General features: G+C 43.3%; 1 protein-coding gene across 1 annotated transcript in view; it reads right to left on the bottom strand.

Moving 5' to 3' along the window:
• Positions 1 to 17,455, bottom strand: part of SCFD2 (sec1 family domain containing 2) — a 1,619,339-nt gene that overhangs the window by 1,018,137 nt on the left and 583,747 nt on the right. Inside the window, exon 5 of the mRNA XM_069201324.1 lies at positions 2,246 to 2,495. Within this exon, the coding sequence (XP_069057425.1) occupies positions 2,246 to 2,495 (250 nt within the window). The remainder of the gene's footprint in view (positions 1 to 2,245; positions 2,496 to 17,455) is intronic.

The following is a 17,455-nucleotide window of genomic DNA, read 5'->3' as shown; positions in this document are numbered from 1 at the left end:
ATTGTTCCAGAAAAAGTTTGAAAAAACAAGCATGTTTTGAACTCTCGACTAAATTCTTTGATGGGGTCTGAAGCGCAGACCTAATGGAAGAACACTGTAAGAAGGGGAAATCACCTGTAGTGATGGCATGGCCTTTAAGGAAGGCTCAGAAAAATTAGTTAGGTTGTTAAACTGCACATATCTCTCGTGTCAACATTTTAAAAGCTGTTTCTGGAAAATGAGGGGCTCATCTCTCACAATAAGGAATCTATCAAGAAAAGGACAATGTGTCATCTGATAATTTTCTGAGTCTTGCCGAGAGGAAACGCTGTGCAAGGCATGGGTAATGTTCACCTCGACTCAACTGCATTCATTTTATTGGCTTTGAATGAATGAAAGGGTGAGCAGACACACTGATTGTAACTTATGTCTGTCAGGACATAGACAGACAGACATGCAAACACACATGCCTCTGTCTCCTCCAGCAAACTCTGAATCCGATGAGATACTTCACCCTTTACAAGGACTCAGTCAGCTTTTTGACAAGCTAAAAAGGCAGCCGCTCAATTGCCGATGTTAGTTTTCAAGAAACAACCGAGCTCTGTACAATTTGCACTTCATAAATGGGTAACTCCAGCTTCCAGTTCACTTGGTAAGTGAGAAGTGATGCTTTTAACACTGGTGATTAGTAGCCTAGCTTTCACAAGAGCTGCAGCTGAGTAGGTCATAAGTAGGAATGCTGCAAGGATGAATGGCAGTCTGGGCGGGAGCAATCAGATCCCTCAGAAAATTTCTGTTTCAGCCTGGCCTCGTTATTTGTACCACCTAGTATTAACAACCTAAGACGGCTGCCCTGCCTTGAGTGATCAGTTCCACCCTGAACACATGCAGAAAATAAGCTATTTCCTAGATGTAGATCCCAAACTGTTTGGAATTCTACCAGTAAGGAGAACATGTGCTCTCACGCGTAGAACATAAAAGGCAAAAGTATATCCTTCCTCACCCTGGCACAGAGCTTAAGGCCACCCTACCTTTTCCCTTCAAGCATGAAACCTTAGGTGTCACCAGTGGCACTATGCTTCCTATGTTTGGAGCAATAGTTGGGATTTATCTAAGCTCTGAGAGTGCTGGAGTGTTGCCATAAATACAAACCCTAGTGCTTGAGCAGGAAAATATGTCTAAGTAGCCCAATGTTAAATCTAAAGCCGTGGGAACTGTAGTGAGTGCACATTGTTCAGGGCTAATGGGAGTGAAGGAGATATAATGAATGCCAGGAAAACAGTAGTTTTTAGCACATAATTGACCTCGGTTTTACACAGCTAAAATGTGAACCCAAAATTATCATGCCTAAGGAGCTGCTCAATAGCTCCAATTCTAGTGTAACTGACTAATGACATAGATCAATAGCTTAAATGAAGGTGTTAAGGTTCATGTAGTAATTTCCAGACTTTTAGGATGTAACTTACTCTAAGGCCTTGAATAAAATTGATCTGGTCTGGCCCTAGAGGCAGTACAGACCAAAGTACACAAAATGGTCCCTTCTACCACAAAAACCCTGAGAAAGAAGACAACTTGGCCTCTCGTCTGTTAGAACAGTGCCACAAATAGAGGCTTCAGAAAAATAATTGAAAGTTAATGGAGATTAAACTATCAGAGAAAATGTGTATGACAATCATGACTGCCCTGAAAACATCCAACAATAGTGAGAGGTCATCCAGAATACAGTTTAAGGTGGTTACAATATTATATCAGGGACCTAAACAAAACTACAAAATGTACAGCAAATGTATGCTTCGTAAATCTTGCCCTAGGCAATGTGATACCTTGATATTCAGCCTTTGACAAAGGAAGGCTATAGAAGGGCCACAAATTAACTACATCATGCAGAGTCAAACCTTGGGTTTAACAGACATAACAAGTTGCACAAAGACTGTACCATTGGTTAAGTATAATTAAATGTTACATTCCTTTCTCTACATTAAGAGCCACCATGCACTACAATAAAAACCGTGGAGGCATCACTCGAAGAACGTCTTCCATGTCTAAGAATTGGTCCATCATAATCCTTTTACCACTGCTTTTCCTCACAATTTTTTAAAAGTTTAGGAATTTCCTAATTCAAGCACCCATTCACAAATTACCTTCTTAATCACTGAACAACTGAGATTCATTATCTCTGGACAGTTACCCTTTCACCTAAGAGAACTCCAATACATGGTATACTTGGGACTACTTCTTTCAAATGAAAAGGTGTCAGAAGTCATACCTGTAATCTTCTGTAGCAAAGATGATAATTCCGGCTCATCACAAAACACTCTGACTAGTGCCTTTTTCAGTTCTTCTTCTGCTGCGTCCAAATCTTTATCCAATGGAATTTCTCCAACCACAGAGTAAATATAAACCAGGAGGACAAGGAGATCATCGGGGCTGTAATCATCAGCTTTCCGCCTGCTGTGAGACTTAACCATAGGCAGTAACTGGAGCAGAACCTTTGGCAGGTCAGATTCACCAATGTTCTGAAACAAAGCAAAAATAGGAAATATTCAAAAGTTATCTCAAAACAAATCTTCACAAATTACAAAGCTAATAGCAAATCTAACACGAAGATTTTCATCCACTAAAATACAATATAAATGTTCCAGAAAACATTTTTAAATGATTTAGGCATAAAAAGAAAAAACAAACAAACACCGTTGATCATACAATGGTTAGAGATTAGAAAAAGAGCACTAGAATTTTTTTTAATAAAACACTTCTTGAATGTCACCGAACACTTTATCAAACAGCAGAAACTCACTAACAAGAATGAATAAATGTGGCTGCAGTTCACACCTGAGTCAACTAAATAATCACAAATTCCTCCATAGTAAGGGCACTGAGGAATGACAGAAACACATGCATGCAATGTTGGGATTCAGCTTACTCGATATTGAAACATTCATCTGTAAATAAACAGGTATCAAGATTACATTTCCAAGTATGAAGGGGTCGCATTAGAAATGGATATGAACAGAGATTGCCATAATTTGTCATATAATTAATATTAGGATCCATCACAGAGCTGGTTGAGAATGATCAAAACGACTACCCAGCTTGGTGACGCAAGAGATAGGAAAATTTAAGTAAAACAGATCACAAGTTTAAAGAGGGAGTGGTAGAAAGGGGGACTGGGACCAGGAAACACAGAGGAGAGTTAGAAAGCTCGGGACAGAAAATGGTCCCTAGGCAAACAGAGACATTGAGTGATTGAGAGAGGATGTAAAGAGACAGAAGGTACAAACGGCAACTGTCAAACACAAGGAGACATTACAGGTTCATGTAATTAGGAATCATGCAGCTTTTCAAACTTTGAAGCAAGTTAGAAAACTATGTTTGCAGCTTTCCAGATTGTTTGTGACCTTCTTAGAGGGGGTGATAATTACAAAGACTTCCATATGGCAGTAATGGAAATTCTATACATCCGAATTGGGTTCTGATTGCCCTTTAGACTTCTTTTTAATGCTAACTGATGAAATACTGGGCCTACTTGCTCACAGGGAAACTCACCAACATCTATCAAGTATCATGGTTGGTTTCAAGCACAGCAAAACAAAGGACGCCATGATAAGTCCTCAGCAAAATGAGAGAAAAAGATGAAGTGAAATGAAATTATAGAAGTCAGCATAGCGTTCTCTGTGTGCTCTTTAGTGTTGCCCTTAACTCATCGAGCAAGACCTGGAGCTGAATAAATTTCCTAGTGGTAGAGTTGCTTAATGCAATTTTTCAACTCATCATATGGCACACTGAAGGTACTCATTACTGCAGACACGCTGCAGCCAATCGCTGAACAAGAGGTCAGATCTACCAAAATATCAACTGAGTTCCCTGAGGAGCTTGGATGGGGATATGGATGGAGAAGGTTAAAGGAAGAAGTATCGGCGACACCTTTTTTTGACCATAAGGAGATGGGTGGGCCCTGGAAAGTGATCTATTTTAACATTCTGATTACTCCGACTCCACCTCGGCCTCTCTTTTCTATTTAGAAAAATAACTTAACTTGGTAAAAAGGTCCTTTAACACTAGGCCACTGTCATCTGAGATCCTGGTATCAGTAATAAAGATCACATGCGTTATAATCAGTCAAAATATTGACTATAAAGGGTCACGTTCAATTCTGAATGTGCAACGTTCTTATCTATTGCTTCTGTATCTGATTTCTGCTCATTTCACTCTCTACAGAATACTTGGAAATGTGGTGATAACAAATATCTTATCTCCTTAAGCCTGTTGGGGCATGGGAGAGTAGACTTCTTACCTGAGATTCTGCAGAGTAACTGAAGTTGCAGTGGGATCTTTGGGCCTGATTTAGACCTTGGCGGAGGGGAATACTCTGTCACAAATGTGACGGGTATCCCGTCCACCATATTACGATCCCATTATATCCTCACGTCTGTGATGGAGTATTCCCTCCGCTGAGAACTAAATGAGGACCATAGTCACTTGAGTGAGTGAGATGGGCATGAGCAGGAGAGAGTGCATTCTCAGGTGAATTAAATTAAGCCCTCTCTCCAGTTGAACTACCATGTCCCATAAGAAAACTGGCAGACCCATTCTCAGAACAGAACTGGAGCATTAGTGGCTGTAGGGGCCTCTTTTCTGTCTTCCTCATGCTGGGAGTACCCATCCGATAGGACAATGTGCCTTCACAGTTAAGACCAATACTCTGAGATCTCTGTCAAGTTATGATGGGAAGAAGAAAGGGGAAGGACAATTTATTCACCCCACATCACTACTGCAAGAACTGATCCCAGAGAATCAACAAATGAGTCTATGAAACTGCTTAGATGTCAGCGGTGAAAGAAAACTGCTTAAATCTATATATACACTTCATTCACACCTCACAGATAAAACAGGGTGACTAAAGCCACTGTGCAGAGCAGTTAGGATAAAATGCAGTTGTTGTCGGGCAGGGTTCTATCAGGGAAACAGAGTGAGAAGTTAACTGAGAATTGGATGCGTGTACATGAAGATCATGTAACTGGAAAAACTTAGAGATGGAAAGAGATGGAAATCTTCTAGGGGGCAGCTATGAGATTCTCTTAAAATAGACAACAAATATAAAATGCTGGGCAACTTGCAAAGGAAACATCAAGTTCAAGTGCTAGGTGTACCTACAGAGATATTACCATAAGCATTCCCCAGCTGCACTGCAGGGATGGTTGTCAACCTGTTAGTGTTCACTACAAAATGGAGACAGTGGTGCAACATTAGCCTTCACACCCCCGTAGTGTGGAGGGGAGGGGGCTCCAGCTCTAGAGGACCCCCTCAGCACAGCCAACACTGTGCATGGGTGGCAGGCCCTCTGCCTGAGAGCTTCTTACTGGTTCCAGAGCTTCTTACTGGTTCCAGAGCTTCTGACTGGTTCCAGTGGTGGGGGCCCCCACGCGTTTTGTTACACCACTGGAAGAGAATGTAAATTGATTGTAAAGATTTACAGGATTCCATTCATAGCTGTGAAGAACAAGGAAAACAAGAAGCAGGGTGACAAGTAATAAATCCACAAGTGTCTTTTTACTGGGAACCGTGTACCCCAGTGTAGCACTTGACTATTTCATGGTACCAAAGCAGAGCTACCCTAGGACTACTCAGGGGAGATGGTGTATGCTAGCAACTCAACTCACTCAACACTCAAATTATTGTCCAGTCAGTTCTTTTTCTCTTAAAAGATAAAACATACTTTTATAATGTACACTTCTAAATACACAAGGCAGGGGGAGGGAGGCACCCCGCATTGTTCCCAGAACTCTTGCCTCTATTGGAGAAGGGTGAGGAGCATGGCGGAGCTCAGCCTGCAACCCTCTTGTCAGTGGCGCAACATAGGCCCCCGCACCCCCTGGTGTGAGGGGGGCCCCTCAGCACAGTACTCTGGCCTGAGTCCTCCTGATTGAGCCTGGAGGTGGCCTCTCCATGTACCTTGCAGGGAGATCACCTCAAATTTTGTTTTGCCACTGCCTCCTGTGTCCCGAGAGATGGGGTTCCCTAGGAAATTCATCTGTGTATCGACCCGCATCAAGCCCAATGCACACCCCCTTCCTAAAAAAATAAAAATAAAGATGTTGTGGCAACTCCAGGGCCCTGCCCCACCCTGATGGTTTATCCTTTAGATACAGCAGAATGCTGTGCTTTTTATTCTCTGCTTGTTCTCAACCCCCCCCCCTACACCCAGGGTACTGAGCTTTAGGTGGGGATATCTCTGGCTCCATAAGGCCAATTCTTACAAATTTGGATTTGTTTTGCTCCCGATGGCCAGCTCTAGCCAGCAGGAGCATTTTCTTCAGGCCTTCTGGAGGCCAAAGATACACCTTTCATTGCAAGCTGGATTGTCTGGCTTTTAGCACCATACCTGTCCTCTGCCTGGCTCCTGGTGCTCTTCTCCTGCTGCTGGGGGCAGTTTGTGCAGCCCCTCTGTAACCAGCCACCAAAACAACCTCCCTGCTGCACTCCCCAGATCCTACAGCCTTCAGAATTCTTGAAGAGCTCCGGGGTGTCAACAGAGTCCAGGGTCAATCCACAGAAGTCCTTGGGGAGATAGCCAGGGTTGTGTAGCAGGTCCTTTCCCTTAACTGCTCCTCAGCACCACTGGCCTTCGAGAGACCCATTCTCATCCTGTGAGTCAGCATGAGTCCAAGTTCTTAGTTCCTCACTACAGGGCATCAGGTGGCTTCTCTTTAAGGTGGGTATCCTGTTGCCACCATTGCTCCCAAGTCCAGGGCCTTCTCAAATGAGTCTACTTAGTTGAGGGTTTTTAAAGTGGGGTGGAAAGTTTTAGGAGCCAGGCACCTCTGGCCAATCATAGGATCCCACATCATCCCTCCACCACTGTCCTATCCCTCTTGCACAGCATTATTGGGCAATTTAAAATGACAACTTCAAGTTGTTCCAGGAAAAAGCTCTCCTGGGAACCTCAGCTCCACCTCTAGCTGACACAGCTGTCTGATCCTTGCTGACCAAAACTTCAAAGGTGAGTCCCTCCTGCTGTCTCCAGAGGTCTGGCCCTTCTCTGTTCCAGTGGGCCTGGGCACTCCCAGCAGGTACCCCGTGACAAGATAACTATCAGATGCAGATTTCCTCCCTACCCCAACCTTGCCCAGAAACTGGGTAAAGCAGTGTTACTTGCCCTAGAGTGTGGGGAGGCCATTGATACCTCCACTCTGGAGCAGGTAATTCATCTGGACTTGTAGGGGGACAAAGGCCTGGAATCTGACCATGAGCTGAAGCAGGGAAATATGATAAATTTGAAAGAGCCGTAACATGTGCATGTGTGATATTGGGGATTGTAAATTCAAACTTGGAGTTCTCTTTTTTTCTCCAGATTGATACTTTGCTGGACGCTGTAGGAATAAGCAGAGTGAAACTGTGCTTTCAGGCAGAGTTTGCCTATAATGTATACTACAATGAGGCCACCACACTTCCGACTTCCGACGGGGAGGTTGCCGCCATTGTGGCTACCTCCCCGCCGGGCCCATTATGAGTTTCCTCATAGGTCTAGGGAAAACAGCCTACAGCATTGTCTCCTGCTTGTAATAGAGCCGGTGGCAATACTTTAGAGCGCAGTTTGCTGGCCAAGGTGGGCCCTGCACTGCCCATGTCAAGTGGGACTCTGCACCTGTTCTCCACCAGCCTCTTCTGCAGTGTTACTTCCATGAAATCGCTGATGGAGAACAAAGTCGTAATCCCCATGGCAGCGTTGCTTGTAGCGCTGCCCTGGCGGATTAGGACCGCCACGATTTCCTGGCGATGCTGGCAGTCCAACCGCAGCACGTCATAATTTGGCGGTCTGGCGAACAGCAGACTGCCAGACTCGTAATGATCCCCTAAGGACCTATATAGCCTGATCAGGTCAAGGCCCAAACTCACCCTGGGTCATACAACTCTGCACCCACCATACTCTTGCTGGCAAGGGTTCAGTGCCTCAGCACTGATGTTGACAAAATATACAAGTCTGAAACATGTCCCACAGGTCACTAGCTGTTCTCTTTCTGGAGAACATACCGCCCAAGTGCCCTTGCTCATCGGGGTCACCCTGCCCTAAAGATGAAAATCCAGGCCTTTCACAGGACCTGTGACCCTCACCTACAGCACTTATGCTGAGGTCTATAGTACCACCAGCCTTATGGAATGACTGACTTGCCACAGGAAAGAACAGCCCATATAAACCTGAGTATCCTGCTCACAGAGAGTCACTTCTGGGAAGGCCCGCTCACGGAAACCAACTCGGGCACTCAACCCGAGTTGTCCTCTGTGAGAACAAGATCTGTATCTGCCACCCATTGACTCTCAAGCCCCACTTAGGGACACTGGGCAGGCAGTGCCTCACCAAAACTCCAGCTTGGGCTCCTTCCTGGCCAGCAAGACATCAAACTGCAGACCAATTAGGGACCCTAAAAATCACTCTGTCAAATTAGACAGGTCACCCGGTATGCACACACTGCCACTTCACACCACACTCAGTTGAGGAGCTGCCCCCACCTGCTAAGTCCATTCCTGATAAACCAGGACTTCCAAGGGACCTTGTGGCCTCACATCCCAAGGGCTCGTACACCTGCAGAGCACCAGACAGGCTCTAATAAGGCACAGCCCTCTGCATCCTGTCCTTCTAACTGCTCAGAGTAGCAATCCCTAACATGAGTGTTATGCTACCCTCCCTGACTGATACTGAGGATCCCCTCCATCTAGAGCAGGCACATCACAGCACCAGCGTTGGCTACTGCAGGCTCTCTACCTGCCTCTTGCATCACCTCCTTCTCATGGGCATCCACCCCAAAACGTTTGCAGAAGTCTGCGGGCCAAAATCCTCTGTAGCATGCCCTTCTGACAACTCAAAGCGGCAATCCTGGACAGAAGTATCAAGTACCAACACACACTGATGCAGAGGATCATCTCCCTCAGGAGCAGGCCTCATCTGGCCACCTCGTTTTGACTCTGTGAGCGCACTACAAACTGAGGGCTGCACTCATCAGCCAACTCAATGCCTGGCAAGCCAGGACATCTTTAAGAGGCCTCAGGGCCACACCCCAAGGCTGGTACATATACAGTGCACCATGCAAGAGTCTGCCTAGGCAAAGTCCACTGCAACCTGTCCTTCTGACAGCTTAGAGTGATTATCCCTAACAGATGGGGTTTCTTCACCCCAGACTGATGCTCAGAAGCCTCTCCCTTAGGAGCACCTTGCCACCTTGGTGGGTCAGGGTGGACTCATCTGCCTCCTGCATACCCTCTGTCTACAGCGCCTCCACTCATTTTCCTTTTGGATCTGATCCCACAGGACCTACCTGACTAGACACCAAGCTGGGAATCACCACAGTTGCTACCTCAGAATCAGGCAGAACATTCTCTAGGATGACTTCTGTTACTATACTCAGGCAGTTGCATACCCTACCCTCAGGTCCACCGCAAACTTATCCCAGGTATCTAGAGAGTCCACCACCCATCTAAGATCTCCTCAGGATCAGTCACGAGCCCAGCTAGGGAAACTAGGGCACTCATTAGCAACCCTCAATTTTTGGTCAGGGGCTAATACTACACATCCTACCTCAGAAACTATCCCCTTATGGAGCCACCCACTATCATGAGCCACCAACTGACAGCTCATCTCTCCAGGAGATAACATAAGGGACCTCTGGAACCATAGCCTTTTCTTGTTCCCCCCTCTAGGGACTCAAAAGACACTATGGCCAGGAATCCCTCTCAGTGGAGATACTCTGTAAAAGACCAACCCGCCATCACATCATTTCACAATGGAAACCGGCCACATTAAACACAGTTAATATATCAACCAGCAATGTTTTTACATGGGATTCGTGTACAGTGGATTTTTTCTCTCCCACGTCTTGAGTTCACACAACCAAATATTTGAGCACTTTGTCCATTAACGCAAAGGCACAGTGCGACAAAACTGAAAATATTAAATTTTAGCATGACGTTACAGTGTAATCAAAACATTCCAAAAATGGATTATTATTGATCAGAGTGCAGGCAAACAATAAAAAAAAATTGTGTTATTAGTTGCAAAGGATGTGAGTACTTCACAAGTGCAATTTTCTCACTACTGGAAAAAAAGTAGCAAAGAGCAAAGCAGAGTAGTCCAAGGCCTACTCGGGGGAGATGGTGTGGGCAAGTAGTCTCAATTCGCTGGTACACAACAAAACACTATTGTCCAGTCAAATATGTTTTGTGCAAAGATAAAAAGTACTTAAATCACACACTACAAAGTACTACAGATTAATTTGCAAACAAATACACTGAGGTAAATGGAAGTACCTTTGGTGACACCTTTATATCACATTACAGCCCCAGTGTGCCCTAATCCCTACAATCAAAATATCCCCCAACCTATACCAGATGCAACAGCATAATTTAAAGGGTGTCAGTATAAATAAGGCAGGACTATTGGCTTTGTCAGGGTATCGCCACATTACTAAAAGCAACCACCACCATGACATAACTTTACACCACCAATACATTTAATGAAGACAGTAGCACTATTCAAATGCATTTATTATGAAAACAAACGTTACATTGTTCATCGCCAGTGTTACCAAAAAAGCATTTTAAATTGAAAACGTGTCATCACGGCTAATAACCCAATTTTATACACCATCAATGGCCACGTTCACATAGAAACCATAAATCTCAGCATCAGTGTACTAGCAGCTACTCATGACGACACTTTCATGCCTAAAATTCACAAAGTTCTCAGGCATACTCCATAAATAGTCACTGCATATTAATAAAGGTAGATGTCCCTGTTACCTACTCTGTGTCTGCAGATTGTCTGCAATGTAGAAAAGTAAAAGTAAAGAATGTGTGTATTTGTGAAATAAATATTTTATTTTGTTTTTCCTCAACATGATTTTTTTCCAAGAGAAGGTTTCTCTTCTCCTGCACCTACAAAATACTTTGAGATGATTTGTACACTATTATGCACTTACTTCCACTGTGGATCTTAATCGAGGCTGAACTAATTCTAACAATGTAGAAAGCAATGGAGAGTGCATCAATAGTCTACATTTCAAGTGGCATTTTGGGAAGAATTACTTTACGTGTAGAACCATTTTCCATGAGAAGAAGATAAAATATGTTTTGAGTTTTCTCATTTCTAACCTTAAAGCATCCAATTGAGAATAATAGATACATTTTAAAAAACATAATTTTGTTTCCATATTCTTTGCAAAGAAAAATATTTTTTCATTACAAATCTTCTTTTCCCCAAAATTCCTAGAGAATATAAAACATTCTGGTGCATAATCACATCATACACCATTTTGTGGTTCGTTTACATGCACACTTAGTTGCTTTCACGTGCAGATATGTGTGAGGAAGGCATCAAAAATGTTTGTGGATATCCATAAAGTTGTATGATTATTTTTAACAGGTGAGGAGCCCACTCTCTAAATCTTTCCTGGGAACACCCCCATGTATTTACCTGTAACTGTGAAATTTCTAAACACCTTGCGAAATTTCACAGTTGTAACTGCCATCTCCACGTTTTTTCAATGTACTGTTGTAAGGCCTTCTTGGGCCAACTTTGTTCTCCATTTGAGTTGCACATTTTAGTTTGACATAGTTTTTCTAATAATTATGTTTTGCATGTTTTTATGCTTGCAGGATAATATACTGACAATACGCTGTACACACTATTTATTTCCCGTAAGCCTTTCTAGCCATGTACAGTCTGTTCAAGGCTGGGAACATAGAACAAGATATCCTAGTGCTTGTGCTGTCCGTATGGAGGCAGCTCCTAAAACCTAGACATATCATCACATCAGGGCTTCGCCTCTATTACAGTGTGATTTTGTTATATAAACGGTGTGCTGCCCTACACGGGTCGGAGGAGCACTTTGGCTGAGCTTGTCCTGGAATGGACGCTGTGTTTGAGATGCAACCCTGTTGACGCTGACCTCTCACCAGTCAGAGGACAATAGCCTGCTCTACATCAGAACGGCTGCATGGCACATCTAGGCAGGTATGTGGGGTCAGGCTATCCTTCTAAATCTGGCAGAGGGTACTCCTAGTATGCTCTCAGAGTGTGGGCAGTAATAGATAGGAGCCTACAGAAATATAACCCTGTAATGTTGTCATGGTTGGATTGTTTATCCAATTCACTATGTTAGTAATGGTGGTAACTATGCTTTGTTTCATCTGCTTAATAATCACAGCTCATTCTCTCTATGCAAGAATATGATTATTTCAATAAATGTTTGAAAACCTTTAGTCATCGTACGATTCTTGTGTTCACCTAGGGCTTGCGAAAGTAAGCAGCAAAAGGGTAGATCTGTTTCCACGATTTCCTTGGGAATCAGGGTGGTCATGTTTGAGGTTTCTAAAATCATCTGCTACCCTGGGAAGGTTAGGGGTTCAGACGAGGCACTGTGAAATAGCTAGAAAATTGACTAACATTTCCTGATGGTGTAGACAGACTTAGCCCCTACATCCTGAAGTTTCTGTTGTCCGAATAAGCAGATCCACCTTTTAGAGGAACAATTAACAGTATCATCTCCATGGCATTAAAACTTCCTATGACTTTATAGAACACACACTGATCTGTGACCCTGCAACTGTGTCAACTTCAACTGAAAAATTGGACATTTAAGAAATGGAGCAATACTATATTAGAGAAGCACATCACAAGAAATAAAATGAATGTCTCTTTCTTTCACTCTATTCGAAACGGTGGCTTCCGTCATATTGCACTACTGTATAGTGACACTCCCAGAATATCATGATATAAGAATGTCATGGACTGAATATTTAGGGACAAAATATCAAAATGTAAGTGTATACAAGGAAGTGCGGATTTACTATTCCTAATTCCATATCTATGTACCTGGAACATCTATATACTGTGTAGGTACATATATGTGACGTAAGATATAAAAAATCTAGAATTACGTAGCAGTTGATTTTTTAACTCTTTTATTTTTATTCAACACTTTATCCATCATATTGTTGGTAAATTTGATGCTGAGGATATTTTTTATACGATTTTGGAAAGGGTGTTGGTAAATGGTACTTCCATCTCGAGATTTGTTGCGCCCTTCCTACAGTTACCCTCTACTAGACCGCAGGATGAATCATTAAAGTTCAGATAATAAAATGTACTGGCTCTGTACATCTGCATATAAATGTGCATCAAACCGTAATAACTGCTAACCATCTTTTAACAAGCAAAACGGCTGCAAATGAAAGCACTTTAAAAGGGCTCAATATTAAACAAATCTCTCCAGGTTTTTTGGGGGTGCTGCAGCACCTGTCATGCCCATACTTTCTTCAGCACTCGGACAGTGCAAAAATTCTTCTTGGACAGCCTGGGAGATGATCCCAGTTGAACAGCAGAGACTAAATTGGGGCACGCTTCTGCATTAATGTGGACATTGGTTAGTGCCATGCCCACACTGATGCAAGTCTGGGATACGTCTCTCTGGAACAAGGGGTGCGGAAATGCTGTGAGATTATTGCCCCTGTTGTTCCTTTTTAGGTCAAGCCTAAGCAGCACGCAAGAACTGTCTTTCGACATGTTGTAATGTACATCTGTGTGCTTGCAACACGCCCATCAAATCAATTTGTTCCTTGGCTTGCTTTTCAAATTCCCTTGATTTCGTAGGTAAAGGCTTTATGTTTGTCCCACCTTAAGGCTGCTTTGTTACCGTCTTGGAGACTGACCCTGTTACATGGATTATTGCACGATCGGCCATATACCTTAGTGTGGCGCACTAATTTTTTTTTTGCCTCGCCGCTTCACGTTGCTTGGCATTATATTGTTTCCTCCTCTTCCTTGTTTTGGGCATGCCGCTGTTTCTTTGTGGTGTCTGTGCACACAGGCTGCAAGCTGGAGGGTGTTCTTTTTAATTTATTTTTTATAAAAAGGCTCATATAGAACAAACTTGATCGGTGAAGAGCTTTATATCAGGACGTGAAGTTTCATATAGCCCAAACTCGAATGGAGGAGCACTTTACATGACTACGTGAAGTTTCATATGGCGCAACCTCGATCTGAGGAGCGATTTACATGAGTACCACTTAACAAGTTTAGTAGTTGAAAAATATACAGATTGGAACATTTAACACTGAGGATTTCTGTGTTTTTTTCTAAGTGGCTTTCCCAGCACAGTGGGTGGGCCTATACTACAATATTCACTGCACTTGGGAAACTCGCCCCATAATACTTTGCGTGGCATTACATTCTCAAAACATTTTTGCCCATAACTCAGTCTTTGGTGGTCCTACGACAATGGGACCACAACCAAACCATTCAATACGACACACTCTTTTTGTCTAGGTCATCTCTGGGTCCCCACACTAGACTGTGGGGGGCAAAATAGTAACCTCTCCCACCAAAATGTCTTTTTAAGTTCTCTCGTGGCTGGAACTTGTGTTTTACAACTGCAAGTAGTTTGTATTTTAAGGGCCTTGTTTGTAATAGTATTGCAGTGGGCCTGCTAGGCCTCAAAATGTGTACGCCACTACGCCTTCTACGGCTCACATATATGGATACACTGAATTGCTTTCTGCAATTCTGTTTTCATGTTGTTATGCCCTCTAGGGACTAACTATATCATTACATTGCCATGTTTCTTACAAATGCTATTTTCATTATGGTGTCATCTAGGAGCTTTACAATCAAGATACTACAATATTCACTGGACTCAGAAACTTGCCCCATAATGCTTTGCGGGGCATTCCTTTTGCAAAACATTTTTGCCCATAACTCACAGTGTGGTGGTCCTAGGACAATGGGGTCACTATCAAAACATTCAGCACAACACACTCTTTCTATCTGGGTCACCTCTGTGTCCCAACACTAGGCTGGGGGGAACCACAAAATAATATTATAAAACAAATATAATAAATAAAAACTATATTTTTTGCTGCAGGTAGAGGAAGAAGGTAAATGAAAGTGTGTGAGTTATATGCAGGGCCACTGGAATTATGTGGCAGAGAGGACCTAATTTATGTGACAATAAAAGTCCAGTTATGCATTAACAACGCCAATAATTCTAACGCAAGCAAATGGGAGACCTACTGCATTGCAAATGCTTGTTCATTTCTCTGTCCGCTGTCCTTCTTAGAGTCTCTTGGTATTCATATAGGGGACTCTGCTCAGGCAAGCGCATAATAACCAGTAATGTTCTTCTAGCCCCTGATAGACGAAATGTAACTTTCTGTGCCTTCTGTTTAAGATACACATATTTGACATGATATGCAATATTGCTTTCACCACTGGTGTGGTGACTGCGTCTCTTTTAATAAATTCAGTTAATCAAAAAAAATGAGCATAATAAATATCTTTAGTGGCTGATATATAACTACAGACTAAAGACGCCTGTTGTAGTTGCCGTTAATCACATTTAAATATAAGAGCTTTGTTTCTTTCTGCAAACAAATACGTGTCCCACAAATAGAGATGTTTATATTATAGGGGCAAAGTAACCATCTCTTTAAAGGCGAGAATGTAGCAATCAAACAGCTCAAGTGATCACAAGAAAAATGCCAGGCACCCTGCTGCACCGACCGTGCACTGAATATTGGACTTTTTGATCCATTTGAGATAGAAATACAAATCAGCGAATTATGAAGCAGGTGGAGGATTATGTGGCAAGTGGGGCAAAATAATATACACACAGGGAATAGAAGCAGGATCATATTTTCCCTAGTCGCCATACCCTTACTTCTTCAGCAAGCAATGTCGTACTGCACTGCACAGTGTCTGTGTGCATAACTGCAAGACTTGAAGTTGAAATGGAACAGAAGAGCGAAGGTTCATGCCAGGGAGCTTTAAGCAACAATGATAGCTGACTACCATGAGACTCCTAACTGCAGCTGGGACTTATTTTTAACACCAAGAGCAGCTACAGCTTCAAAAAACTGAAATGTTAAACAGAAACATATTTACATGCTTTTTTACCTCCTCTTCCAACTTCGTATTTCAAAAGAAATAAATTCAGGTCGGGGATTAAAAAAAAAATGCTATGGAGAGTAAGCATTAGGATCAGAACTGATGATGCCTGATGACGACAGCTTCCTGACCTTCTTACATTGATGCAGAAATGCAAACGGAAAGGGCTTGGGGCAGGCCCCGGGACTGCAGGGCCACAGGCTTTGGAATGCGCTTGTGGCATCTCTGAGCAGAGAGTCAGAGACGAGGAACCAAACCTTCCCCCTTTTAAAGAACAGCTGAAAAATGTCATTTTCAAAGAATTCTTCAGCAGCAAGGATGGAATGAAGGGAATGCGTCAATCCTTTATGCCAGGCCCTAAACGCAGCAAAGGAGACGCGACAGCAGCTTTCTGTCAAAGCTATCTCCTCGTCCAAACTCTCACAACAGTGACTCTTCAGGAGCTGATCCGGAAGCACATTACACGCCCTGGCTTCCCTGAATAGCTTTACGCCGCGTGTCATTTCATCTGCTGAACCGACTTACACAACACCGTTGTTGAGGTAAATGTGCCACCCACTGGCCAGGGCGTAAGTAGACGCACTTTCCTTACTTGTTAAGAGGGGAGCTCTGGCCTCTTTAGGCTGAGGGGGGAGAGCTGGTATTTCTTTTCTTGTGAGGGTAGGCAGAGTGGTGACAGAGATGCACCCCCTTTGCCCCTGGCGTAATGAACCCGGCTAGGCCGGTGCTTCATTTCTGAAAAAGGAAGTACCAGGGCTGTGCTCAGGAGGCCAGTGTAGCTTGCACCACTCGTTACCCCTGCCAGTGCTGCCAATAGCAACACAACTACTTACCAGCACACCCCTACAACTGTGGCTGTTCAGACTATTCCAAGACACCCAAAGCTATAATAATGCCCTGTATGATGGTATTTTTTTTTATTGTTTATTGAATTATTAAATATTCTGTGGGCTGACCTCCATATTCGAAAAATAGCACCACCGTACGGTGGACTGTTCTCAGTGTAGGTACTGAGAATTAAGCGCTTGTGCCGAGCACCAGCACACACTGGCTCAACTTAAGCACTAGGCTAGAGGTGACTGCTACCAAAACAGTTTGTAAAGGTGCTAAAGGGATAACTACCCTTACTAACGTCTGCTGGCTGAGACACCTATATGGTTGCATTGAGGGTAATGAATGTAGATAGAAAACATCACTTAAGTTTTAACGAAATGTATGTTGATGAAATATAAATGTTCAAGTAGTGTGCTTTTATGTTTTATTCAGCGGCGGCTCCTTCGCAATGGAGAAAGAGCGTCAACCCCACTGGCTCAGAGCCAGCAGCTGAAAAATAAAACAATATTTATTTTTATTTTTCAGCTGCTTGCTCTGAGCCAGCATGTGCAGGGAAGTGCGGGGCTGGGCCATGGGAGGTGAAATGGAGTGCACTAGAGTGTGCATATCTCTTTGGCCAGCCATTCTAGGCCATCCAAACAGACATGCGCACTTAGGTTTCTCCAACCCAACTGTATTTGACAGCCGGGCTGGAGAAACAGCTTCGAC

The sequence above is a fragment of the Pleurodeles waltl genome, chromosome 1_2, assembly GCF_031143425.1.
Source record: "Pleurodeles waltl isolate 20211129_DDA chromosome 1_2, aPleWal1.hap1.20221129, whole genome shotgun sequence".
NCBI classification, from domain to species: domain Eukaryota; kingdom Metazoa; phylum Chordata; class Amphibia; order Caudata; family Salamandridae; genus Pleurodeles; species Pleurodeles waltl.
Note: the sequence above shows the minus strand (reverse complement) of the source record. Positions and strands in the feature narration are given on the sequence as shown.